We start from the raw sequence: 27,908 nt of genomic DNA, 5'->3' as shown, positions 1-27,908 counted from the left end.
AATATAACCTTAGAGGAAAATCTAATTTAAAACATTTGTATGATCATACAACACTTAAAACCTTTAGCATATCATTATGTGGAATTAAATTATGGAACGGATTAACCAAATAAATCAAACTAAGCACCAATATGATTCAGTTTAAGAGACTGTTCAAACTACAAGTGTTCACAAAGTACACAAACAATAATTATGATAAACATCTTAAACCCTTTTTTTTTTTTTTTTTTTTTTGAGATAATGATCATTCATGTATTTATATGTGTTTACTTACTATGGTATATTATTCATTTATTATTTACTTATTCACTTTTGTGTTACAGAGAACAAAGAAATGGGATGAAATTGCTATAGAATGAAAAGGGTTAGAATTAAATAAGCTCTGCTTCTTCCTACTCCTTTTCGGACTTGCTGTAATGAAACAACTGGAAACATGTGATGCATTATCGTATCGTATTGTATGCATGTTCGAAATAAACTGAAACTGAACTGAACTGAACTATAGCTGGAACTGCCAAGCACACAGGTTTTACAACTTGTACTCTAGCTCATCCTCCATGTACTCAGGCTCAAAAGGACTAGGTGTGGATCATCATTTGTCCCAAAGTTCACTGTTGTTGTAGTAGCGTTAGTTGCTCTGCGCTGTGTGAAATCATTGTACCCAGGAAATAAGTAATACTTAAAATAACCCAAATTTAAGAAAAATGTGTTAAAAATTTAAAAACAAAATTAAGAATTTTTTCCTGGCTGGAGGAAACATTGCTTTTGTCAGTCAAAATTTGAAGTCGGTTGTTGGCCACACAATGTGGCTAATGCATTGTTTCTCAAACAGAGTGCCACGCTCCCCCCGCTCATGTATGAACTGCGGATGGTTTAAGGAGCTTCTTATAGCCAGCGGATTCAGACAACAACCTCACTGAGTGCAACTCAGCACAGCATCTGGGTGATGTGGTGCGTTCAAGCGTGCATAATTGAGACCCAATTGAATGAGTTAGCCTGGATTTTGTGAGTTAGTTTGTTAACTTTTTTTCCATTGCATTTATTATTTTAAGTGGTTAAATAGATTATATTTGATCATTTCTTATTAACCATTCATGTTTTTTATTGATTGTTATTAAATGTATATATTTGATCATATTTTAACTTTTTCCCCTTTATCCTTTCCCACAATCAACTTTACCACACCAGGTGAAAATTAACAGATATTTTGTATTGTCAGGTACAAAAACTTTACCTTACTAGCCTATATAAATCAACCATTTATAGATATTTTGTATTTCTTCCATGTATGAAATATTACGTCAGTAGCGGTCTCTTTCTTAAAAGGTTTCTTGCTGGTGGTCGTGTAGCTCTATCCAGTCTTGTGCAGGTCTACAGTGGTACCTTGACAGCTCTTTGGTCTTGCCCGTGGTGGTGTATTTTTGAACAAACGTGTTTCTGTGTCTTTTGTACACATAACGAGTTGAGTTATGAGTGCTATCTTAAAGGGACAGGACCAATTTATGTGCCATACGCACATAGTCTGTGGGGGTCAGATTACTTGGCTGGTTACAGGATCAAATGCTTATTTCCCTCATATGAAATTACTTTTCACCTTTATAAAAAAATTGTATGTTATTGTCTAGGATTTTGTGTTGCATTCTGTCTCTCTGCTACAGGAACAAATCACCGTCTTCTATTTCGAGGGCTAAACTGTTTGGGCTAGCGTTCGCATTAGCTTAGCCACCTCTATTCATTCTGATGGACACGACAACATGTAATCATTGTCTCTGAAATGCCAAATGTCTAAGCAATATATATTTATAAGTCATTGTCTGGGGATAGGTTGATTGGCAACACTAAATTGGCCCTAGTGTGTGGATGTGAGTGTGAATGTTGTCTGTCTATCTGTGTTGGCCCTGCGATGAGGTGGCGACTTGTCCAGGGTGTACCCCGCCTTCCGCCCGATTGTAGCTGAGATAGGCTCCAGCGCCCCCTGCGACCCCAAAAGGGAATAAGCGGTAGGAAATGGATGGATGGATGGATGTCTGGGGATAGGTTGATTGGCAACACTAAATTGGCCCTAGTGTGTGAATGTGAGTGTGAATGTTGTCTGTCTATCTGTGTTGGCCCTGCGATGAGGTGGCGACTTGTCCAGGGTGTACCCCGCCTTCCGCCCGATTGTAGCTCAGATAGGTTCCAGCACCCCCCGCAACCCTGAAAGGGATAAGCGGTAGAAAATGGATGCATGGATGGATGTTTAAGATTCAAGCAATGGAAACATTTATAACTTTAAAGTGTCTTTGATTATGGTTATTTACTGCAAGTGTCAAATAGATATGTATGCACTTAAAGCTATGCACTTTTTGATTTAAGTATGATTGTCTATTACTTGTAATTATTTATGTAATTCTATATGTGGTGAATATATTTGAGGAATGTCATTTGGAATGTTTAATATATTCATTACGAATGTGAATCCGATACGATTCGATTATATTCCAATTGTTGGGTTCAAAATCGGTTCTCGATTCACTACGATTCTCGCAATATATTATTTGGTATAAAATTATGATAAAAACTTTTTAAAAAAGGTGACAGATTACAGAGGATCTTATTGGTTGCTGAGATTTGGTATATACAGTACATGCACCGAGAAAGCGTGGAGAAGGGCTGAAGAACGTATTTTTACAAATAAATTCCAAAAAAACTAAGAATTAAAAAAAATATATATTGGAAATTCTAAATTGGAATAAATAATTCCGATTCACTTGTGAATTGATTTTTTTCAGCACCCCAAATATCTACGATGGTTGCAACTAGTGCTATTTAGATATGAATGATGTGCACATCTGAAATGCCATTTATGGCTGGAACACTGAAAATGTTAGATATACTGTAGCTCCTTACAAATTATTGTATATTTATGTATATCATGTGACATACTCAGTGGCCTAGTGGTTAGAGCAGGGGTGGGCAATTAATTTTCACCGGGGGCCGCATAAGCAACCCGAGCACTGCTGGAGGGCCACACGACAATATTTCAATTAAATTTTGCTCAATATTATTTTTGATATACCGTAAGATAAATAATAATGATGATAATAATAATAATAATTAATAATAATAATAATAATTTAATTTAACCTAACTTAACTTTATACAAAAGCAGATTGCTTTTGATGGTCACTTTATCCTGCATTATCCAACATTTTCCCCCATCAGATTTGGACAACCATCTGTTGTTAAAAATAGTTTTTAATCATATTTATTTTATATTGTTTTTTATATTGGTTTTATATGTAATTGTTTTTTCTTTTTATTCAGTCATTGGTGGAGCTAAGGATAATATTTGAATATTGTTTTTAATATTGTTGTGCAGCACTTTGGAAACATTTTGTTGTTTAAATGTGCTATATAAATAAAGTGGATTGGATTGTCACACCTGCCAGCTTGTCCCAACACGCATTTACCTCTGTGAACAAGTCATTACCTGTGGTTGTCTCTTTAATTGACTGCATCTGAGCTCTCATCCAAAGTTAGCGAAAAACAGTCCAAGTCTCCGGGCATTATCAGTGCAACAAAGTCCAATAAGCACTCCTTAATAAACTCTCCGTCAGAAAACGCCTTACTTTTTCTGGCGCTTTTGTGAGAAATGACGAAACTTGTCCTGACGGCTGCATCTCTGGGGGTGTGAAATATGGCACAAAGTCCTTGTTGGGTTTGCAGTTTTACCATCAACGCATCAGCCTCCCTTGCGCGCGCTTCATCAGACACATTCCGGTATTTTCCCTCGTGTTTCTTCGTGTAGTGGCGATTAACATGATATTCTTTAAACACAGCAAGCTGTGTACCACACATTAAGCACACGGCTTTACCATTAATTTATGTAAAGAAATACTTGCCAGTCCAAAACACGCCATTCGTCATCAACTTTTCTTTTTTTAGCATCTCCTCACTTGTCTCTTTGCACCTTCACTCACAGGTTCCCCCCGGACATACGGCATAAATAACACATTTCAAAATAAAAGCAGCACAGTTGTATTGCGCGCACGACATAGACGTTTTTTAAACTTTATTTTGTAATTTGTAATTGCGCCGTTCAATTCACTCACAATCGCACACGCGCATACGTCCACACGGAAGTAATACAAATAACGCTTTTCAAAACAAAAGCAGCACCGTTGTATTGCACACTCGACATAGATACTTTTTGAAATGTATTTTGTAATTTATGATTGGCCTCACGCGGGCCGGACAGGGATGCGCAAAGGGCCGGATGCGGCCCGCGGGCCGTACAATGCCCAGGTCTGGGTTAGAGTGTCCGCCCTGGAATCGGTAGTTTGTGAGTTCAAACCTGAGTATAAAAATGGGACCCATTACCTCCCTGCTTGGCACTCAGCATCAAGGGGTGGAATTGGGGGTTAAGTCACCAAAAATGATTACCGGGCGTGGCCACCGCTGCTGCCCACTGCTCCCCTCACCTTCCAGGGTGTGATCAAGGGGATGGGTCAAATGCAGAGGACAAATTTCACCACACCTAGTGTGTGTGTGACAATCATTGGTACTTTAACTTTAATTTATTGGAATGTGGGTCTGTTCTTCAGGCCAGATTCTAAATGTTGGCGAGCTAACGTGTCCTGCCAGCATAGCAATGGTAGAATGATGGTGACATTAAGAATCACTGTATCGATGCAGGCTTTAAACTTCCAAACCCCAAATAATTGCTTTTGAGACCAGTCATTGTTTTACCAAGATAAAAAAAACTGCAGCACTTCTGCTATTAATGATGAAAGAGAGAATAATTCAGAGTTTTCCGTAAAGTCAAGGATATGTAAAAAAGTCCCACTGAATGCTCAGGAAAAAGATCATGTACAATTTGACATTGCGAATTGTCAGAAGAATGGTGCTAAACGTTTGCCATTATAGTCCCGAGTGCTAGATGAAGACCCAAAGGAAGTATTAAGATGAAAGAAATATGGTAGAAAAAGTAACATGGTTGTGCACTGTCATTGGTGAACAATCCACTATGATCCACAAAGTAATTTACCCTCCTCGAAGAAAAACGAAGACAAAGACAAATGGCAAAGAAGCCACTGAGCATGACAGTCAGGGAATGATCTGACATGCATCCAGAAACAATCCTCCATCTGTTTCTTATCACTGCCTACTCAGCGTAAAAGATATTGTCTCTTTATGCTGTCTCTTTTTGTTAGCCGTTTTGGAAACACTAATTTTGTGGTTTACTTTTCATTTTGTACCTTGTGTATTAGCAATAAAATAAAGTCTAGCTTTTGTCAAGCTCCGCCTCTCTTCTCTGCATTCAACCAATAGAAAATCCTCACAATAATAATGTGCACTTTGACAGAAATTCTTATTCATGCAATTTTTTATTTTATTTTTTCTCTCTGGCACTCATCGAGGACGGACGCTCCCCTTCCCTCTCCCTTATCTCTCTTGCTTGCTTCTTTTGTCTTGTCTTGTGTTAAAGGCCTACTGAAACCCACTACTACCGACCACGCAGTCTGATAGTTTATATATCAATGATGAAATCTTAACATTATAACACATGCCAATACGGCCGGGTTAACTTATAAAGTGACATTTTAAATTTGCCGCTAAACTTCCGGTTCGAAACGCCTCTGAGGATGACATATGCACGTGACGTAGCCCGGCGAACACGGGTATGCCTTCCACATTGAAGCCAATACGAAAAAGCTCTGTTTTCATTTCATAATTCCTCAGTATTCTGGACATCTGTGTTCGTGAATCTGTTGCAATCATGTTTATTGCATTATGGAGAAGGAAGCTGAGCAAGCAAAGAAGAAAGTTGTCGGTGCGAAATGGACGTATTTTTCGAACGTAGTCAGCAACAACAGTACACAGCCGGCGCTTCTTTGTTTACATTCCCGAAAGATGCAGTCAAGATGGAAGAACTCGGATAACAGAGACTCTAACCAGGAGGACTTTTGACTTCGATACACAGACTCCTGTAGAGAACTGGGACAACACAGACTCTTACCAGGATTACTTTGATTTGGATGACAAAGACGCAGACGTGCTACTGTGAGTATGCAGCTTTGGCTTCTAAACATTTGATCGCTTGACCGTATGTGCGCAACTTTTTTTTGCGTATGTACGTAACTTTTTTAAAATATATAAGCTTTATGAACCTTGGGTTAGGTGAACGGTCTTTTGGGCTGAGTGATTGTGTGTGTTGATCAGGTGTTTGAATTGTATTGGCGTGTTCTATGGAGCTAGGAGCTAGCATAGGAGCTAGGAGCTAGGATAACAAACACACAGGTGTTTTTATGCAGGATTAATTTGTGGCATATTAAATATAAGCCTGGTTGTGTTGTGGCTAATAGAGTATATATATGTCTTGTGTTTATTTACTGTTGTAGTCATTCCCAGCTGAATATCAGGTACCGTGAGTATGCAGCCTTGGCTGCTAAACATTTGATAGCTTGACCGTATGTACGCGTCACGTACGTAACTTTTTAAAAATATATAAGCTTTATGAACCTTGGGTTAGGTGAACGGTCTTTTGGGCTGAGTGATTGTGTGTGTTGATCAGGTGTTTGAATTGTATTGGCGTGTTCTATGGAGCTAGGAGCTAGCAGAGGAGCTAGGAGCTAGCGTAACAAACACGCAGGTGTTTTTATGCAGGATTAATTTGTGGCATATTAAATATAAGCCTGGTTGTGTTGTGGCTAATAGAGTATAAATATGTCTTGTGTTTATTTACTGTTGTAGTCATTCCCAGCTGAATATCAGGTACCGTGAGTATGCAGCCTTGGCTGCTAAACATTTGATAGCTTGACCGTATGTGCGCGTCACGTACGTAACTTTTAAAAAATATATAAGCTTTATGAACCTTGGGTTAGGTGAACGGTCTTTTGGGCTGAGTGATTGTGTGTGTTGATCAGGTGTTTGAATTGTATTGGCGTGTTCTATGGAGCTAGGAGCTAGCAGAGGAGCTAGGAGCTAGCGTAACAAACACGCAGGTGTTTTTATGCAGGATTAATTTGTGGCATATTAAATATAAGCCTGGTTGTGTTGTGGCTAATAGAGTATATATATGTCTTGTGTTTATTTACTGTTGTAGTCATTCCCAGCTGAATATCAGGTACTGTGAGTATGCAGCCTTGGCTGCTAAACATTTGATAGCTTGACCGTATGTGCGCGTCACGTACGTAACTTTTAAAAAATATATAAGCTTTATGAACCTTGGGTTAGGTGAACGGTCTTTTGGGCTGAGTGATTGTGTGTGTTGATCAGGTGTTTGAATTGTATTGGCGTGTTCTATGGAGCTAGGAGCTAGCAGAGGAGCTAGGAGCTAGCGTAACAAACACGCAGGTGTTTTTATGCAGGATTAATTTGTGGCATATTAAATATAAGCCTGGTTGTGTTGTGGCTAATAGAGTATATATATGTCTTGTGTTTATTTACTGTTGTAGTCATTCCCAGCTGAATATCAGGTCACCCCCGGCTCTCACAGCATCTTCCCTATCTGAATAGCTTCAACTCCCCACTAGTCCTTCACTTGCACTTTACTCATCCACAAATCTTTCATCCTCGCTCAAATTAATGGGGAAATTGTCGCTTTCTCGGTCCGAATCTCTCTCACTTCATGCGGCCATCATTGTAAACAATAGGGAACTTTGCGTATATGTTCAACTGACTACGTCACGCTACTTCCGGTAGGGGCAAGCCTTTTTTTTATCAGATACCAAAAGTTGCAATCTTTATCGTCGTTGTTCTATACTAAATCCTTTCAGCAAAAATATGGCAATATCGCGAAATGATCAAGTATGACACATAGAATAGATCTGCTATCCCCGTTTAAATAAAAACAATTCATTTCAGTAGGCCTTTAACTTTCTGGTTGCCTCTTTTTGCACTGCTCTCCAAATCTAAACAATGGATCTAATTAACTGGCCTCTCAACGAAGTTGACAAGATCTTGAGTTTGGGGGAACCGGCCTGGTTTGACGGAGCGGTTGTTGCTGGACACACGATGGACTCTTGGGAGAACAAGGAGTGCCGCATGCCTGGCGACCCTTTCAGGCGAGGACATTGAAGATGTCCACTTATTCGGAATTATGACAACAGGACATCTGCTGATTGGAGTAAACGTTGCCCTGGTTTGTCGACAAATTGGAAGTTGCTGGCAGTCTTCAAAGTACCCCAAAGCTGCCACAAATGATTGAAGGATGCGGGCAGAACTGTGGACACTTTGTAATTTGGATAACATCGGACCATCTGCCCTGCAGGATGAATTTGAGGACCAGTAATAGACAATTAAGAGTAAGAAGCAAATTTTATTTTCACTCGCAAACAAATCATTCTAATTTGGATTGTTTACCTGGCTTCGATACTCTCCCGAAGGACAGTGCGGTGAAGACACAATAAACTCTTTTCTTGTCTCTCATGGACACACACCTGTTGTTGTTGACTTTGGACTGACTGGCAGCTGCAGGAACACCAAGGTCGCGGAACAGAGGCACGCTGCAGGCTTATACACACACATGCATCCATGCAAAATATACGCCACACACGCATGCACCACCCCACATCCCACACATTCGATGTTTGAATCCCTTAGGGGTGATGGACGGCTGGGCAGCGCTTGAATAGCAGCAGCCTGACTTCGTAGCCCCGACTCCCTCCCGTCTGTTGCAAGTATCAAGTTGTATGTTGTGATATGTATATGTGCTTTGCTATGGAGTATTTTCCCCACTCCAGACTGGGCTCCTAGAGGGAATACTCCTAGAGGGCCCGGTCTGAGATTGGATTTTTTTTTACTCATCCTCCCACAGCATCTACCTTTTCCCATCTTTTACGTGGCGCCTTGTGGCAACCCATCAGTGTTCTTGTTCTGTAACCCTGTACACTGTTCATTTGTCTATTCTTTAACGGGTTTGTGCTGAAAATAGAATTTTTTTGTTTTTGTGCAAGACAAAGATCCATCCATCCAATTTGCTTTTCAAACTCATCCTGCTGGGTATAGCTTATACATACTTAAACTGATCAAACAAGAAAGACATAGAAAAAATATATACGATAAATTCCAGATTATACCGCTACTTTTTTTCTTGCCTCTTATAAAACAATGCGGCTAATTTATGAATTTGTCCTTCGCTAACAGCCATAATATTTTGTGTTCAACAAATATTTTTTTTATTAAACACAAGCAGAGACACTGGAAAACTGTTTTATTGTTTGTGCTATGGTTCCATCTTTTGGACAAGTTAGCTCATTAAAGGTGCTGTGGGGTGAACTACGACAGTATTTCCTTCTGTTTCGTGCTTTAAAGTGTACAAGTGCCATTCCTTCTTCAGGTCGACCATAGCGTTTCTACTCGTATTGATTCTTCATTCATCACTCCAAGCAGCATTTGTGCATTTTACACTATTACGAAAACTATTCATACTTACAAAACAGTCCCATGCGTGATGTCAGTAGGACTGTTTTCATGCATATTTGCACGTGCTATCGTAGTTCACCAAAACGTCACCATGTAGTTATTGAGTCTGTTTACGGGGTTAAGAACAAGCTTCTGATTTGTTTGAACAGCTGTCGTGTTACAAGCACCGTTTGGAAACAATTAAAGTATATAAATAAACATTTACAAAATGTTTCTGTGTAAATAATCAATTTCATAACGTATATATCTGCGGCTTACAGTCCAGTGCAGCTAATATATATTTTCCTTCTAAACTTTAGTGGCTGCGGATTATACACCGGTGTGCTTTACAGTCCGGAAAATACGGTACACAAACATCTAACATATTGCAAGTAATCGGATCGTCTTTACAAACAGTCTTTATCAGGTTAGGGTACTTAAACCTCGATTTGAAAAAGTTGAACATGTTGAAAGTGAATATCACATACGGCTTGCTCGCATTGTTTGTATTTCATGCACAGACAGGAATGATCTCCCACTGCTGTCTGTCAAAACCAACCGTCAAGGTTGGCTGCACGGATCTACATTGGCATGCAGCTTTCAGTAGGGCTCCAGACACAAATGTCAGCCATGGTGATGAAAGCACAAAAAACATGAATTCGAGGAACTGACAGAATGTTGCTGACAGTCAAATCAATATGCTAAAACATTGGTCATTACAATACAACTGTAAAGAGGTGTGAAAACTAGCTAACTGACTAAATTAATGAAATGTACAGTATAACAAAAAATCTATCTGAACAAATCTAATAAATTTTTCTTCACCAAAAATGTATGAATTATATTGGATAGACATAAGAAGAAAACATAAAATCATGAAGCTCGACAATAAAAATACAATTGTGTTTATCATATTGCCTTACTGGTGCAGGTGGAGTTTTGACCACTTTAGCTGTACAAAGATTAAAACCACCAGCATAACAGTTTGAGAAGTACCCATAGTTATAATTTGGGGTGTATGTACAGACCAAAATATGTCAGTACTACCGGGTACAAATTAACATAAAATAAAACGGTACCATATTTGATTGTTGCACTTGACATCATGTGACCGGTTAGATCATTGTGAGACAGGTTAGTTTTATACCACTGATGATGTATTGTTGCTTAAGCACTTGGAGAGCAATTAGGCACCCGAACACTCAGAGCGCACTCAGCTGGACTGCCTCTGGGAAATGTTTACATTTTCCATGCCACCAAAGCAAGTATGCCTGATAAGAAAAGCGCTCTATTTTTCAAAATCTACTAGCTCAATGCTAATTTACATCAGATATGCCATATACATGCTACCAATTGACATTAGCGATTTTACATGGCAATTTCCACACTTTTAAATTTGGTAATCAAAACTACAACTAAGTTGTATTTTAAAACCAAACATATAGTGTGCAATAAATACAATACTTACAGTATAAACACGTTGTCGGGCTCAACAAAAGACATCAAAAGACAACAAAATGGCAAAGACTACTTCCTGGCTCCGGCAACACATCGTAGCCCACACACTACTGCCATCTAAAGTCTCGGAATAGCAACCGCATGCAAAGTCTACTAAATAAAACTTGCAAATGAAAATCAGATGTGTAAGAAAACATTATATAACAACTGGACAGCCGAATTATCATTATCAGCAGAGTGTTACATATCAAATACAAATTGGTACAGTTGAGTACCAGTATCGATTCCCAGGTACCTAGAATAATTACCGTATAAATTCTAATTTTTCAAAGTTGACATGGATGGCCTCCTTCATTCTCCTTATAAACCTAGCATCTTCTCTGGCCATAATCTCCACATTTGTGTCCTCAAAAGCGTGCTGTTTTGCAGGTAGACATCTGAGTCTTAACCTGAAGAGTTTGCCCATTTGTGTTGTGACATACACCTGCTTAGTGCTTGTTTTGTTTCACCAAAATACATATCAATATCTTTGTCACAGCACTGAACAGCATATATCAGCACATATCATATATTTCTATGTATTGTTTGTCTGGCCTTAAGAGTGCACCAGGCTTTGTCTCAAGAGTGTTACCAAGTGTACCAGAATGCTGTCGTGGTTAAAAGTTATTTTGAGTTTAACCTAATAAATATGGAATGAGAATATTATTGCATCTGTGTGTCAACCTTTTTCTTCCTCATCCATTTTGTTCTTGTTCCTTCTGAAACTAGATGCATTTTTTTCCAAATTACCAGCTGGGTTAACCACAGGTTTCAAGGACCTCAATCAAATTTGTAAAATCACAAGCTGATGCAATGTTATTGAAAAAGAAAAAAAAGCCCAAAATAATCAAAACTTTTGCCGCAACTTAGTGAAAAGGCTGGAATGAAATCATGCATTTTAGGAAGCAACAACACCCTAAAAAAAGCCAGCAAAATTATGGAGGTACAGATAAAGACCTTGGAACATAGAAAATATGTAATGGGTGCTAACATTTAGATTGCTAAGAGATACAGTAGCATTCAACTCCTTCAGGATTTGGAAGGTTTATATAAAGAGGAGTGGATCAAAATTCCTCCTGAGAAGTATGGAATAAAAATAAATGTCTGACCTCTGTCAGGCAAAAAGGTTTACTCAGAATACTAAGTTATTACTTAGTATTACTTATCTGATATTACTTTCAGATACTTCCTATGGGATAGTGATAGGGCCATACAAGTGCTACTTGTTCCCACTCAGTTTTGACAATTAACAATTCGAGTGACAACGTGTTGTTGATTGTGCATCTCATTTTTTTTAAATGTCCCGAATAAAACTGATTGACTGAGTGATAAGTCAAAATCCGCAGGAGATCAAATATTTCCCCACTGTAACTGTTTGATGATTCAATTCCCATTCACATGATCACCTAATGTGGGCCATCCATTCTATGTCATCCAACAAACATAATTGTGTAAGTGTGAATTCAATGAAGCTTCAGTTTTGGAACAAAAAATCTAAGAGTAGAGCTAGGGATGTAACGATATGAAAATGTCATATCACGGGTATCATGAACAAAATTATCACAGCTATCATTATTATTGTGGTATTGTTGAATGTGCTCAAAAAGTACTCATACACATACTGAAATCGTTTGACCAAGAAATTAAAAAATAAAAATAAAATAAATAGATACCCTGATAGAAAACCCACAATTTTGCATTTTCTGTGTGATTTTATGCTTCACTGACGGTGTTTTAGTTTTAGCATTTTATCTGTTTTAATGGCTAAGCTTTTATTGTTTTAAATATCGGTTTGTACTGGTACACTTTAAGATGTATTAAATGAAAAGTTTGTTAAAAAACTTATCTATTATTATTTATTATTACTGGCGGGCATTGTGGCTTCCTACTCTGTTCAGTGGTACTTAAACGCACCGTAAAAATATTTCAGTATCATGTACAGCTGAGATAGGCTCCAGCAGCCCCCGCGACCCCAAAAGGGACAAGCGGTAGAAAATGGATCGATGGATGGATTTCTCTGAAATTTGAACAATCCGAGTTCAATAACAGCATTTCAGTCACATTTATATCAATTTCCGAGGTACCATGTGTAGAGTTTTATTTGCCAGTTCTGTGATATGTCCGCGGTTACATTAACACGGAAATATTATGACCTAAGTTGTTTTTTTTTACTTGATCAGGCCTATTAATGCTGTGTCAAATAAAAAGTAGCAACCATGGTGAGATCCCAAACTTTTAGTTAGACAAGGTATTTTTTTCACTCATACTCTCACTCATCTGCTTCACCGTTTCAAGCTCAGGAATTAGCATGCACTTTGCGCGGCCCAATTACCTTTTTTTTTAATTTATAATAGTTTTATGATCGTGAAAAGTCAAAATTGGAATCGAGATTAATATGAGATTAATTGTCCAGCTCTACTCTGTTCTAAGAGAACACAGTCTGTAGGTTCAATGTGCACAATTGAATAGCGAAGTTGCTCAGAAAACAGTGTTTATAAAAAATTACAGTATATTGGGGTATGGAATTCCTTAAAGAGGAAAGACGTTAGTGTCTCTTGTTTTCATGTAAGCATTTAAGATAGCGTTAGTTATTAGCAGTTTATTAGGTAATACTAATCGTCGGGAGTTTTACTGCGATTATCACTAATACCGTTTATCGTTACATCCCGAGTAAGAGCTCATGACTCATGGAACCATCTGTCATTTCAGACACCATACAGGGAATGCAACAACACATGTGGTGACGTATACAGTATGTATGCATGGAATGGAACTTGTATTGAAGACGTTTGTTGACAGAAGTCGCAGAATTATTTTAGAAAGGTACGGTGAGGTAGTGGCTGTACTATCTGCTCAGATAATTACTTACAGGTTCCGGTTTCCTGTTTCCTGTTTGCCGTGAGTGACTGCTTGCTGTTGCCATGAAAAAAGCTAAGTATTATCTTTCTATCTGTGTACTTGTAATTGTTTTACAGCTTTCTTTATTCCTTGTTAAGTAGTCTCATCAAACGTGCAAATAACCCACTCTCCGTCTCACCGTCCCTCTCTCGTAACTTTAGACGCTGCGGATAAATTTTCTAGCGTTAGCTGTAGCGAGCTGACTAGCCCAGCTTGTAGCAGCCCTAAGCGGCCTACAAGCTACGGTGAACCGGTTGAGACAAATAATAGACATAGCCCTTTAGCTAGTCCTACACCCCAGTCTACCGGGCATTACACCTTAGTCATAGGGGTCTCCATCACCCGAAACATACAGTTTAGCAAACCAGCCATAATTAAGTGGCCAGAGCACCTGACATTGAAGCTAATCTTAGGTAGCTAACTCGCAACCGGCATAGTAAAAACGTACGACAGGCTAATCGCACCACTAGCTACGCGAACATAGTTGTACACGTTGCTCCAATGACACTAGGATGAGACAGTCAGAGACAGCCGAGTATACATTCACCCAACAATCTAATAAAAGCACAAGAGTTTTATCCACACTTCTCATAATGCTAAATATTTACTATTGACTTAACCATGATTAAAATTGCATTATAAGCCCAAGTGTTACCAGTATGTTACCAGTTTTCGAAGAGGCTGACAATCAAACCCCTCTGAATTCTGCACAGCTGCTAATAAATGAAATTATTACTTTATTATCTGTTAATTGTCACGACGAACTAATGCAACAATTTTACATATTGTAGCTTCTAAATAGTGTGACGAGTGAGGCACCGAATCTTTAGTAAGAAAAAACTTTATCACCAAAACAACACTGCCCTATCTGGATGTTGTGATGACGTAAACAGTAAGCACACGCTTGTCTGGAAGCGAGATGTCAGCGGCAGTGATGTACTTCAATATATCCGAGAAAGACCAGCGGACAGCAATCTGCTAAACATGCAAAGTGAAAATACAAAACCCAAAACCAGTGAAGTTGGCACGTTGTGTAAATCGTAAATAAAAACAGAATACATCCATCCATCCATCCATTTTCTACCGCTTGTCCCTTTTTGGGGTCGCGGGGGTGCTGGAGCCTATCTCAGCTGCATTCGGGCGGAAGGCGGGGTACACCCTGGACAAGTCGCCACCTCATCGCAGGGCCAACACAGATAGACAGACAACATTCACACTCCCATTCACACACTAGGGCCAATTTAGTGTTGCCAATCAACCTATCCCCAGGTGCATGTCTTTGGAGGTGGGAGGAAGCCGGAGTACCCGGAGGGAACCCACGCAGTCACAGGGAGAACATGCAAACTCCCCACAGAAAGATCCCGAGCTCGGGATTGAACTCAGGACTACTTCGTATTGTGAGGCACATGCAAAACAGAATACAATGATTTGCAAATCCTTTTCAACCTATATTCAATTGAATAGACTGCAAATAAATAAATGATAAATGGGTTGTACTTGTATAGCGCTTTTCTACCTTCAAGGTACTCAAAGCGCTTTGACAGTATTTTCACATTTACCCATTCACACAAACATTCACACACTGATGGCGGGAGCTGCCATGCAAGGACAAGATACTTAATGTTCGAACTGGAAAACATTGTTATTTTTTGCTAATAATAGCTCATTTGGAATTTGATGCCTGTGACATGTTTCATAAAGCTGTCACAAGTGGCAAAAAAGACTGAGAAAGTTGAGGAATGCTCATCAAACACTAATTCGGAACATCCCACAGGTGAACAGGCTAATTGGGAAGAGGCGGGTGCTATGATTGGGTATAAAAGCAGCGTTCATGAAATGTTCAGTCATTCAAAATCAAGGATAGGACGGGGTCACCACTTTGTGAACAAACCCGTGAGCAAATAGTTGAAGAACCACATTTCTCAACAAGCTAGTGCAAAGAATTTAGGGATTTCACCATCTACGGTCCGTAATATCATCAAAAGGTTCAGAGAATCTGGAGAAATCACTGCACGTAAGCAGCAAGGCTGAAAACCAACATTGAATGCCTGTGACCTTCGATCCCCCAGGTGGTACTGTATTAAAAAACAAAATCAGTGTGTAAAGGATATCACCACATGGGATCAGGAACACTTAAGAAAACCACTGTCAGTAACTACAGTTTGTTGCTACATCTGTAAGTGCAAGTTACTATGCAAAGCGAAAGCGATTTATCAACAATCACCCAGAGACACCGCCGGCTTCGCTGGGCCCGAGCTAATCTAAGATGGACTGATGCAAAGTGGAAAAGTGTTCTGTGGTCTGACGAGTACACATTTGAAGTTGAAGTCATTTGGGAACTGTTCGGCTCTGTATTTTGGAGTTAGAATGGTAGTTTGAGGCGGCCGCATGTCAAGGAGGGAGGCACCGAGATGGCCGAGAAGGATGCAGGGCTACCGGCCAGAGTGCTGGCTGGCCAGACACCATGGAGGTAAGTGTTTATAAAGTGGATGGTAAAACATGATATCCACTTTTGCTCTTAATGGCAGCATCTCAGTCACATTACGGCAATTTCTGCGATTTTCCGCATTTAGATTCTGTTTTTAGCAAACAATGATTCCGTTCGCGATTCTAATAACTGACTCTCCCTCGCTGGTTGTGGGGACACTTAGTCTGGCGACCCACCGCCAAGTCCCCCTCCCGCCCTCCCATGACTCTTGATCTTGTTTTGTTTTTTTTTTGGTTTTGGACATCTGGAATCTGTCCTTAAGGGGGGTGTCTGTCATGATCCGTGGTCCGGATCATGTTTTTTTTAGTTATGTTCTGTTAGTTTTGGACTCCATGAGTTCCTGTTTGCGCTTCCTTGTTTGTTTTGTTACCAAGGCGACTCATTAGTTTCACCTGCCTCATTTGTTCGGATCACACCTGTCGCTAATCATGAGATTATTATTTAAGCCTGTCTTTGTCAGTTAGTCTGCCTGGCTTCATAGTTTGCGTCACGCCTATGCCAAGTAAGTTTTGTTTATTCCATGCCATAGCCTATGCTAAGTCCTAGCTTCACGTGTTTTAGGCACGCTTGCCTTTTTTTTGTTTTGTGCCTGTGTTTTGGTAGTTGGGTGATTTATGTTTAATAAATCAAATCCTACCTTCACGCCTTGTCTGGAGCCGTCAGTTTGCATTGCGAGAATGAACCGTAGTGAGCTGCGAACCCCCGCGTGACAGAGTTACACCGATCCTTACACCCACCCACCCCATTACCCGGTCTGTCCGCTGGAGAGACACCACCTTAACTAACAAATTTTCTGGGTGAAACACTGTAAAACACTTGACATTTTTTTTACCTACACTACAATAAATTGACCATGTATAAACATCTAAAAATACATTGTATACAGGTGATTTAGTGTGACACTCAATAGTCAGAAAAGCTATTAACAGATATCACAGAAGCTTTTATTATTTACATTCAGAGCAGCTATCTTTGAAGCCAACTCTGGGGTGGTGAGGACTTTCCGAGTAGGAAATTCGACCTTGCAGGGTTTCCGGGTGAAATTTTCTAAAATTTAGACTTCAGAGTACAAACGGAACGCACCATTGACATACATGTTCTTGGATTGTGGGGAAAAACCCAAGCAACTAGAGAAAGTCACATTTCACCACGTTGCTTAAACTGATACGAAGGGGAAATTAAATGAGCGTATGCACTTACGTTAGGGAAAGGATTCATACGGCCCCATTCCTGGGTGGATCTTGCGTGAAAGGATGGGGGTTAATCATTTAACAATGCAAACTGCTGAAAATGATGGAAAGTCTAACTCTACATAGCAACTGAAGCCGTGGTCAAAGTTGGAATTGCCACAAAACACATTTTAAGATATTCAACACTCTACTGCCGTCTGGCGGTTAAAGTGGATAGTGCAGCCCCCAATTCGTTATGTTTCATCTGTCAGGTAAACCGGGACAAATGCGGCCATATGAATCCCCTTCCTATTGTACACAGATACAGTCCCAGACAATCAATTAATTATTTACAGTCACATTGCCGTTGCTACAATACTCTATACATTCAAATGATATTAAACACTAGTAGCTAAACTCTGCCAAATCGCTATTTTTAGCCGTCAACACACAAAACTAATGCGTAGGACGTTGTTTAGGTCATTACGTGCTAAAAGCCGAAAGAGGGTGGGACACCATGTTTACAATACTTTGGAAAGTTAGCGCCCTCTAGGCATCCGCGTAAAGGTTGCAAATAGCCCCTTTAAGTAATGACATGTGATGCAAATCAAACAGACCATGGAATACTTTGAGGCTGTATTCACCTTCAGAAGTGTACACATGGTTTGAGTTGATTATGTGCAGAAGTGTCCTCCTTCCACCTGCGCCCAGAGCTGCTGAATCTATTGCCGAGCACTTGTCCTCAAAGTGGGCCGTGCTATATGAAACCATTGCCATCAGCGCAGCCATTAAACTAAATTACTCTTGTTACTGGGGGAGATGAATCAAGACAAACTCTTAACTACTGGAATGCATTGGCCTCATCCTGATACATGCTGCAGAGTGTAAGCGCTTTTCACCTTCGCGTTGGACGCACACACCTCACATATACCGGCTGTGGCTGACATCTGTTTAATGATCATAAAAGTGCCCGCGTTTGTTACACCCATTTTTAACTGATGCTGTTGGAAAGTAGTGCGAAAAAGAGAAAGAACAGGGATATTTAAGTGGTGCTACTGCGACTTGGTAGGGCTCCAGAAGCTGGGGGCTACATCTGATATTCATGGGCTTTGTGTTACAGGCTCTGCAGTAAGACTGGGGGGGCTCTTTGAAAATAGAGCACAGGCTCAAAGGAACGATGAGATGAGAGGCTCATCCACAGCCTGCTTCAATCTATACCGCAAATGACTTTAGCCATCGAAGTGTATGCAATGCACTTGCCAGAAAAAGCCCACCTATGGTGAATAAATATGTTGAAGTAGTGATACTCTACAAGAAGTGATACAACAGGAGTGTCTGCTAAAAGTTAGACAATTTGGTCGAAAGTAGCAAAATATGACATTGAACATGCACCAACAAGACATTAAACACCAGTTGACATAGATAGACTATATTGCAGTGGCGGGCCGTGCGTTTCTCACCTCGGCCTTCAGTGATGTCCTACTTAGTCCGATTTCACCTCTCAAAATACCGTAATTTATATCACCACATGGACACAGCTGGAGATACTATACAGAAACCCACTTGCACGTTACTGGTCATTTAATCCCCTCAACAGTGTACAAAAGGGTCTATTTTACGGCGCATTTAACATTCAATAAACCCGCAATTAAAACATATCTTACGTGGTACTGTCAAAATTAAAAGAATTGTATAAAACAAAAATTAAACATGAAAAAAATAAAGAAATAAAATATTTGAACTCACAATTTGTAGCACCCATCCGACGCCTTATAAGCCGTGTTGGGTTAGTTACTGAAAACCAGTAACTAGCTACAATTACTAGTTACTTTATTTCAAAAGTAACTCAGTTACTAACTCAGTTACTTACAACAAAAAGTAATGTGTTACTGTGAAAAGTAAGTATTTAGTTACTTCTTTTTTTTTTAAGGCTCCCATTAATGCTCTTTTAGCCTTAATTTCAGTACTGTTATTGCACTGGAGAATAATACAATCTGTTGATCAACTTGACATGCATTTGCATCACTGAACTCTGCTAAGCAATGTGGTCTACATACAACACACAAAGACAAAGATAGGTTTCAAAGGGCCAATTTATTTCAGGCCAGAACAAATTGACAAAACTATTTTAAATAGCTGCAACATAATGGCACTTTAACTTTAACTTTAAGTAGATAGGATCTTTGATCCTAAACACAACTTACATTTAACTAAAATGTTCTTTTCTTTGTGCTCGACAAAAGAAAAGTAGTGAGAATATTAAGACACTCGACTTCTGGCTTCACCATGATGTCTTCTTAGTTGTTATGAGAGTAGCGTATGTGTGTGTGTGTGTGTGGCCCTTTAAGATATGACAGCATGTGAGGTGAGTGACGTCAGTGAGTGAGTGGGCGAGAGAAGTGAGGGACCGGCGACAGTGAGTGCGTGCAGGTGCTCTAGCTTGGTGGATGGCTGCGTCCAATAAAGTCACAAAGTTGCAACAAACCGCCGGCCTCGTCATTCACCCTCAGCTGTAAAGACCCACTTCCGGGTAAAGTGAAGGTTGTTAGCCCCGAAGTACATAGGCCCTGGAGGAACGTCTCCCCTGCGCCCCTCAACTACGGTATGGGAGCCCCCCCGCACCCACCCACACAAAGCACGCCTCTTCTTTTCTACCGCAGTGCTGCAATAAAACACACTCAGATCTTCTGTTTCTAGCCGATACTACATAAAAAATAACGTAAATTAACGCAGTAACGCATCATGTAGTTACGGTAACTGAGTTACTGAATATAAAAAATAACGCGTTAGATTACTAGTTACCACCGAAACTAACGGCATTACAGTACAGTTACTTTGTAACGCATTAGTCCCAACACTGCTTATAAGCCAGTGGTAGTGTCGTAGTCGGTTGATTCGTGTGTTGTGTTGTGCCAAGATGTGATTGCCTGCCAAAAATCTATTTCCTTCGCGGGAGCGCGCACCGCTCGCTAAACCTGCATTGCTTGGCTTCGTCTGTCCACAGTGGATTACTAGGTGTAAGACAGACCCTTTATCTTCGTGGTTATTGTACCGGTGAGTTTTCTGTGTCACGTATGGTTCCGGTGCCACATCGTTTTTTTGCAACTTTCAATTGGATACTCACTTGGGACTCCCAAGTGAGTATCCAATGACAGCATTAGGCCAGCTAGAAGGCCTTACTGACAACAACTTGTGATCTGATCGCAATTGTCTATCACCTCTGTGTCCGTTCACTTACAGTGCAAAGACGCCCGCATTGTTGATTCTGAAGGCGCCGGGCAGATTTCGTATAGCATGGCAACATAAGTTAGCTGAATTCTGATTGGATACAGACTGGAAATACAAATTGGAAGGAGCATAATATGACATTAAGAGAATATAAATAATTTTAGATATTTAGGGAAAGTGAATTAAACATTTCTTTTATCTTTAATTATGATCATGACTTCTGGTTATGTTAGGCCAGCAGAGAAGGCCTTCCTGACCCTGACGGCACACCACTGCTATATTGACATAATATTACCGATTAACAAAGGTTTTTGTTTTTGGTTGAATCTCTTTAAGGGTTCATATTATGTTGTTGTTTTTTTACTCCATTTAAAACACTTACTTTCTTGTGGTTTACATCAGGGGTCCCCAACCCTTTTTGCACCAGGGACCGGTTAATTGTAGGCATTATTTTTACAAAACAGTCTTCAGTGTGGCAGATAATTACAGCAAAAATAAGCGTATGAAAAATACAACTCACCATAACACCGAATTAGTGAAAGCTCTGGGTGTAAGGATTGATCCATAATTCGATATATTGATTTATATTCCCCAAACTTCAGGACTGTTTCCAACACACGAATTGTGACCTCTTCCAACAACAGGAGCTGGAGACAGCCACAGGAACGGTGCTGGACTACATACAGTTTTGCATCGGGAATGTGACTGTGGAAAAAAACATCCGGGTTTACCCCAACAAGAAACCCTGGATGACCAGCCAAGTCCGCACACTCCTCAGGGCCCGCGACGCAGCCTTCAGGTCAGGGGACAGGGCACTGTACAGTGCTGCTAGAGCCGACCTGAAGAGAGGGATTAAAAAAGCAAAGGCGGACCACAGGAGGTGCATAGAGTCCCATCTGTCCAGCAATAACTCACAGGAGGCATTCATGACATCACGAACTACAGAGGCTGCAATGTGACAACTGCGGATCAGAGTGCGACACTGGCAGAGGAGCTTAACTGTTTCTTTGCCCGTTTCGATACCCCCCAGCGACACTCATCTGCTCCAGCCCTGCCCCCGCCCCCACCGGGCTCCGGCACCACTCCACTCACTGTACAGGAGCACAGTGTCAGACGAGTGCTCCTGGCTGTGAACCCCAGGAAGGCTGCCGGACCAGACGGAGTACCTGGAAAGGTGCTCAGGGCGTGCGTCCACCAGCTCGCTCCCCCCCTCACCAGGATCTTCAACCTCTCCCTGGCTCAGGCAGTCATCCCATCCTGCCTGAAGTCATCTACAATAATCCCGGTGCCGAAGAAGTCTCCCATCACCAGCCTGAATGATTACCGACCAGTGGCCCTCACTCCGGTAATCATGAAGTGCTTCGAGAGACTGGTTCTCCAGCACATCAAGGACCATATCCCTCCAGACTTCGACCCCCACCAGTTCGCATACCGGGCGAACAGATCCACAGAGGACGCCATCGCTGTTGCTCTCCACTCTGCTCTGAACCACCTGGAGCAGCAGCAGAGCTACATCCGGATGCTCTCTGTGGATTATAGTTCTGCCTTCAATACAATAATCCCGGTCAGACTCTGCAATAAACTGGACACTCTTGGCCTCCCCCCTCTCACAAACGCCTGGATAAGGGACTTCCTAATGGACCGACCCCAGAATGTGAGACTTGGCCCCCACCTCTCATCCACCCGCACACTGAGCATCGGCTCCCCACAGGGCTGTGTGCTGAGCCCCCTCCTCTACTGCCTCTACACCCATGACTGCAGTCCAGCCACAGTGACAACCTTATCGTCAAGTTTGCTGACGATACCACAGTGGTCGGGCTCATCTCCAGGGGTGACGAGACTGCCTACAGGGAGGAGGTCCTGAAGCTGACGGCCTGGTCTTCGGAGAACAACCTCGCTCTCAACACCAGCAAGACCAGAGAGATCATCGTCGACTTCAGGAGGAGCAGCACCGACCCTGCCCCCCTCTACATCAACGGCGAGCGTGTGGAGGGGGTCCACTCCTTCAGGTACCTTAGAGTCCACATTTCCAACGACTTTTCCTGGACAGTCAACACCACAGCAATCATCAAGAAGGCTCAGCAGCGGCTACACTTCCTGAGAGTCCTCGGGAAGTACAACCTGAAGCCTGACCTGCCGCTGACCTTCTACCGCTCGTCCATCGAGAGCCTGCTGACCTACTGTATTACAGTATGGTACGACAGCTGCACTGCAGCAGACAGGGAGAGGCTGCAAAGAGTGGTCAAGACGGCTCAAAAGATCATCGGCCGCCCTCTCCCCTCTCTGATGGACATCTACACCTCCCGCTGCCTCAACAGAGCCAGTGTCATCATCAAAGACAGCACCCACCCTGGCTCTGACCTGTTCCACCTGCTGCCCTCTGGGAAGCGCTACAGGTGCATTAAAACCAAGACGAACAGGCTAAAAAACAGCTTCTTCCCCAGGGCCATAACCACCCTGAACAGACTTCCCCATTGACCCTCATAACTGCCTTCTCTTCGGTGCAATAACCCATTACACCAACCACCCTGTTTCATGTAGATGTTCATGTACATATTCATTTCACCCTCTGTATAGAGTGCACACTTGTTTTGTTTTATCGCACTGTATGGAATGGCCTCAATCCCGTTACCCTGCGTAATGACAATAAAGCTGATTCTGATTCTGATTCTGATATTCCTAAATTTCAAGTATATCGATCTGTGCTCACCAAGTTCGCCTTCCAAGAGATAGGTATCAAAAATCGATCGATTTTATCGATACTGGAAGAAGGAAAACATTTTATCTAAGAACAATGGACTTTATATGAAGCTTAGCACTCTTAATACTACAGATATGTTAAACATTAAGTCTATTTTCCCATCTGTGACGTCATCAAAACAAAAATGACGGATATCTACGGTGGTCGAGAAAAGCCACAACAAACGCAAACGCCACAGGACAATATTGTAACATCTGTGACGTGTGTCTTTGTGCCTTTGAGATGGTGCTGCTGTGTGTGACGTGTGCAAGAGTGGAAGACGGTGTGTTGACTGTCTAAACGTGTATATGTGTGTTTTGACTCCCTGAGTTTGCTACTGCTTGTTCTCTTGTTTGTTATCTCCGACCGTGTCTCTCCCTCTCCACATACGGTAATTCTGTTACAAGAAAAAACAGGAATATAAGAAACTTTTACTGCAGTGTCCACTATCCAATATTTATTTTACAGTCACACTGCTTGATTTGTTTTGATAAAAAGTTACTAAATCGATTTCAACTCGCTGAATCATTTCAGATCAAATTGTTCTAATAAAATTAGTTTGTCCCTGAATCGTATCGTCAACCACAAATACCGAATGGAATCGTTGTTAAAACGAAAATAATACACCCATAGTGAGAGCCCTTGGCTTGTTTCTTCGCGATGAGATGGTCCATTGTTGGGCCGCAAGCTCCACCTCGAGGGCCGCCAAAAAATACTGCCTTCTAATAAAATACTTTGTTTTTTTCATCAGTTTTTATGAGCCGCTTCTTTTGCAGTATATTTGATTAGTACTGCTTTGTAATCAGCCTGACTCAAGCTTTGATAATAATCTTTGTGATTAACACATGGTTTCATACCATTTGACAATGTTGATCCTGTTAAACTGTAAGTAGGTTTAATATAATTACTGAACATAAATAAAATCAAGAGTAATATCCATCCATCCATCCATTTCTACGGCTTGTCCCTTTTGAGGTCGCGGGGGGTCGCTGGAGCCTATCTCAGCTGCATTTGGGCGGTAGGCGGGGTACACCCTGGACAAGTCACCACCTCATCACAGGGCCAAGAGTAATATTAACTAACTATTTAACTAATAAATTAACCTAAAATATGACTTATTTTATTTTTGTGGAAAATATTGGACACAATGTCAAGCTTATGAGATGCGATGCAAGTGTAAGCCACTGTGACACTATTGTTCTTTTTTCTTTTTTTTTTTTTAAATGGCTGTAATGATAATGTAAATGAGGGATTCCTAATCACTGCTATGTTGGAATTCTTAATATTGATACTGTCGTTGATATTATTCATTCATTCATTTTTCGTTTGTGTGTCCTCTCAATTGCTTTGTTAATTGATAGTCTGAATGTTGCTGGGCAACATTTGGTTTGGTTTTGGAATTGGAATTTTATTTTGATGATATTATTGTGTTTGATTGATTAATAATACAAATTAAAAAAAGAACGCAAAAAAAACCAAAAAACAAACAGCAATATTACTAATTTTGTGTTAATATTTGAGTAGACCCAGGGCCCCTCAGCAGTGGAAAAGTTGGGCCCGGAGTCAAAAAGGTTATTATATATTATACACCATCAACCTGCCGAGGACTGCAGATGTAAATTAACTCTTGACTACATTCGCATTTTATATGCTCATCAATGTGCATTGTCCCATGTAACAAAAATGTAACAAATATAACAAATGGGAATTTCCTGGAGTTTGATTATACTTCCATGAACAAGTTTACTGGTGTGTTTTCGTGGGACAAATGATAGTTAAGTTTGGTTTTGGAATTGGAATTTTATTTTGATGATATTATTGTGTTTGATTGATTAATAATACAAATTAAAAAAAGAACGCAAAAAAACCCCCAAAAAAACCCAGCAATATTACTAATAGGCCCAGGTCTCCTCAGCAGTGGAAAAGTTGGGCCCGGAGTCAAAAAGGTTAAGATATTATATATTATACACCATCAACCTGCCGAGGACTGCAGATGTAAATTAACTCTTGACTACATTCGCATTTTATATGCTCATCAATGTGCATTGTCCCATGTAACAAAAATGTAACAAATATAACAAATGGGAATTTCCTGGAGTTTGATTATACTTCCATGAACAAGTTTACTGGTGTGTTTTCGTGGGACAAATGATAGTTAAGTTTGGTTTTGGAATTGGAATTTTATTTTGATGATATTATTGTGTTTGATTGATTAATAATACAAATTAAAAAAAGAACGCAAAAAAAACCCCAAAAAAACCCAGCAATATTACTAATAGGCCCAGGTCTCCTCAGCAGTGGAAAAGTTGGGCCCGGAGTCAAAAAGGTTAAGATATTATATATTATACACCATCAACCTGCCGAGGACTGCAGATGTAAATTAACTCTTGACTACATTCACATTTTATATGTTCATCAATGTGCATTGTCCCATGTAACAAAAATTTAACAAATATAACAAATGTGAATTTCCTGGAGTTTGATTATACTTCCATGAACAAGTTTACTGGTGTGTTTTCGTGGGACAGATGATAGTTAAGTCGAAGAAAATGTGGTCATTGGTTAGCGCTCGTGCCTCACAGTGAGAAGGTCCTGGGTTCAATTCCTGGGCTCAGAGTTTTTCTGTGTGGAGTTTGCATGTTCTCCCTGTGACTGCATGGGTTGTCTCCGGGTAGTCTGATTTCCTCCCACCCCTAACGACATGCACCTGGGGATAGGCTGATTGGTAACACTAAATTGGCCGTGGTGTGTGAATGTGAGTGTGAACGCTTCTCTGTATATCTGTGTTGGCCCTGCGATGGGGTGGTGACTTGTCGAGGGCATACCAAGGGCGTCTGAGTGCAGTTGGGATAGGCGAGAGGGACAAGCGGTAGAAAATGCATCACGGACCGGTACTGGCCCCAGGACAGGGGGTCAACACATAATGGTGGTGCTTTGGTTAAAATTTTACATAGATTTTGTTTTACAGATCATCAGTAAGCTGCTGTCTCTTCAGAATGCGCAGTATTGTGGGCGGTCTTATCTAGGTGCCAAAGCCCACCTCCATGCCTAGCCCCATCTGACTGCGTCTCCCTCCCGTCAACCATGTTGTAGTTCTGAGCGCTAAGTTGAAACTATACGCTACTTTATACAAAACCCAAAACCGGTGAAGTTGGCACATTATGTAATTCGTAAATAAAAACAGAATACAATGATTTGCAAATCCTTTTGAACTTATATTCAATTGAATAGACTGCAAAGACAAGATATTTAATGTTCGAACTGAGAAACACTTTTTTTTTTTGCAACTAATGGTAAATGGTAAATGGTAAATGGGTCGTACTTGTATAGCGCTTTTCTACCTTTTTAAGGAACTCAAAGCGCTTTGACACTATTTTCCACATTCACCCATTCACACACACACATTCACACACTGATGGTGGGAGTTGCCATGCACGGCGCTAACCAGACCCATCAGGAGCAAGGGTGAAGTGTCTTGCTCAAGGACACAACAGACGTGACTAGGATGGTAGAAGGTGGGGATTGAACCAGTAACCCTCAGATTGCTGGCACGGCCACTCTCCCAACTTCGGCGTGGCGAAGTTGGGAGAGTCATTAACTTAGAATTTAATGGCAGCAACACATTGCAAAAAAAGTTGGCACCGGGGCATTTTTACCACTGCGTTACATGGCCTTTCCTTTGAACAACACTCAGTAAACATTTGGGAACTGAGGAGACCAATTTTTGAAGCTTTTCAGGTGGAATTATTTCCCATTCTTGCTTGATGTACAGCTTAAGTTGTTCAACAGTGCAGGGTCTCTGTTGTCGTATTTTAGGCTTCAATATGCGCCACACAACTTATTGACGACAACTTTGAACTACAACTGAATAAAAATGGCAGACTTGTGCAAAGCTCTTCTGGTTACCGGTCCATATATGGAGATATTCAGTGACGTAACTAAGCAAAATATGTCACTCAAGTCTAAAATTCCAAATGACTAGTTTGGAGTAGGTTTGGAAGAAGGCAATGTTGTTTTATAAATATCTCCGCCATGCCTCCATGGATTGATTTAAAATGTTCAGGTCTTATGGGAATCCCAAATTCACAAAAACAGGTACCAATGGGTAGGAGGAATTTCCTTTCAGCCCAATTGTTGCTACATTAAAATCTTACATGCTAATCATTTTCATATACAGTTAGACCTGTATCAGCCAATAGCGGCCACAAAGGTTTTATAAACCAGAGGTGTCAAATTATCGCATTCATTGCAATTAATTACATTATGTGTTATGTTTTTTTTTAACTCATTATTTGTATTTTTAATCTTTTATCTTCTATCTTGTGTTTGACGAGCACTAACAACACTACTATGTAGTGTTGTAGGGACCGAATAAAACAAAAACAAAAAAGCAGACTGATCCCCTGGGAGGTACCAAAGTTCTGGTGTCGATTGGACGATGCGTCAGTTCTCCACAGAAGCAGGCGCCAAACCCAAAGTTTCTTTCTTATATTAAAAAACT

General features: G+C 40.7%; 1 protein-coding gene across 2 annotated transcripts in view; it reads right to left on the bottom strand.

Moving 5' to 3' along the window:
• The window catches only part of LOC133656006 (gamma-aminobutyric acid type B receptor subunit 1-like), a 507,931-nt gene that overhangs the window by 339,564 nt on the left and 140,459 nt on the right, over positions 1–27,908 (bottom strand). The window contains exon 1 of one of the 2 annotated variants that reach the window (XM_062056725.1): positions 3,885–3,971. The exons of the other annotated variant lie outside the window; for it this stretch is intronic. Within the exon in view, the coding sequence (XP_061912709.1) occupies positions 3,885–3,930 (46 nt within the window). The 5' untranslated portion in view covers positions 3,931–3,971. Of the gene's footprint in view, positions 1–3,884; positions 3,972–27,908 lie in introns of those variants that run through there. 2 annotated transcript variants of the gene reach the window in all.

The sequence above is a fragment of the Entelurus aequoreus genome, linkage group LG08, assembly GCF_033978785.1.
Source record: "Entelurus aequoreus isolate RoL-2023_Sb linkage group LG08, RoL_Eaeq_v1.1, whole genome shotgun sequence".
NCBI lineage: Eukaryota > Metazoa > Chordata > Actinopteri > Syngnathiformes > Syngnathidae > Entelurus > Entelurus aequoreus.
Note: the sequence above shows the minus strand (reverse complement) of the source record. Positions and strands in the feature narration are given on the sequence as shown.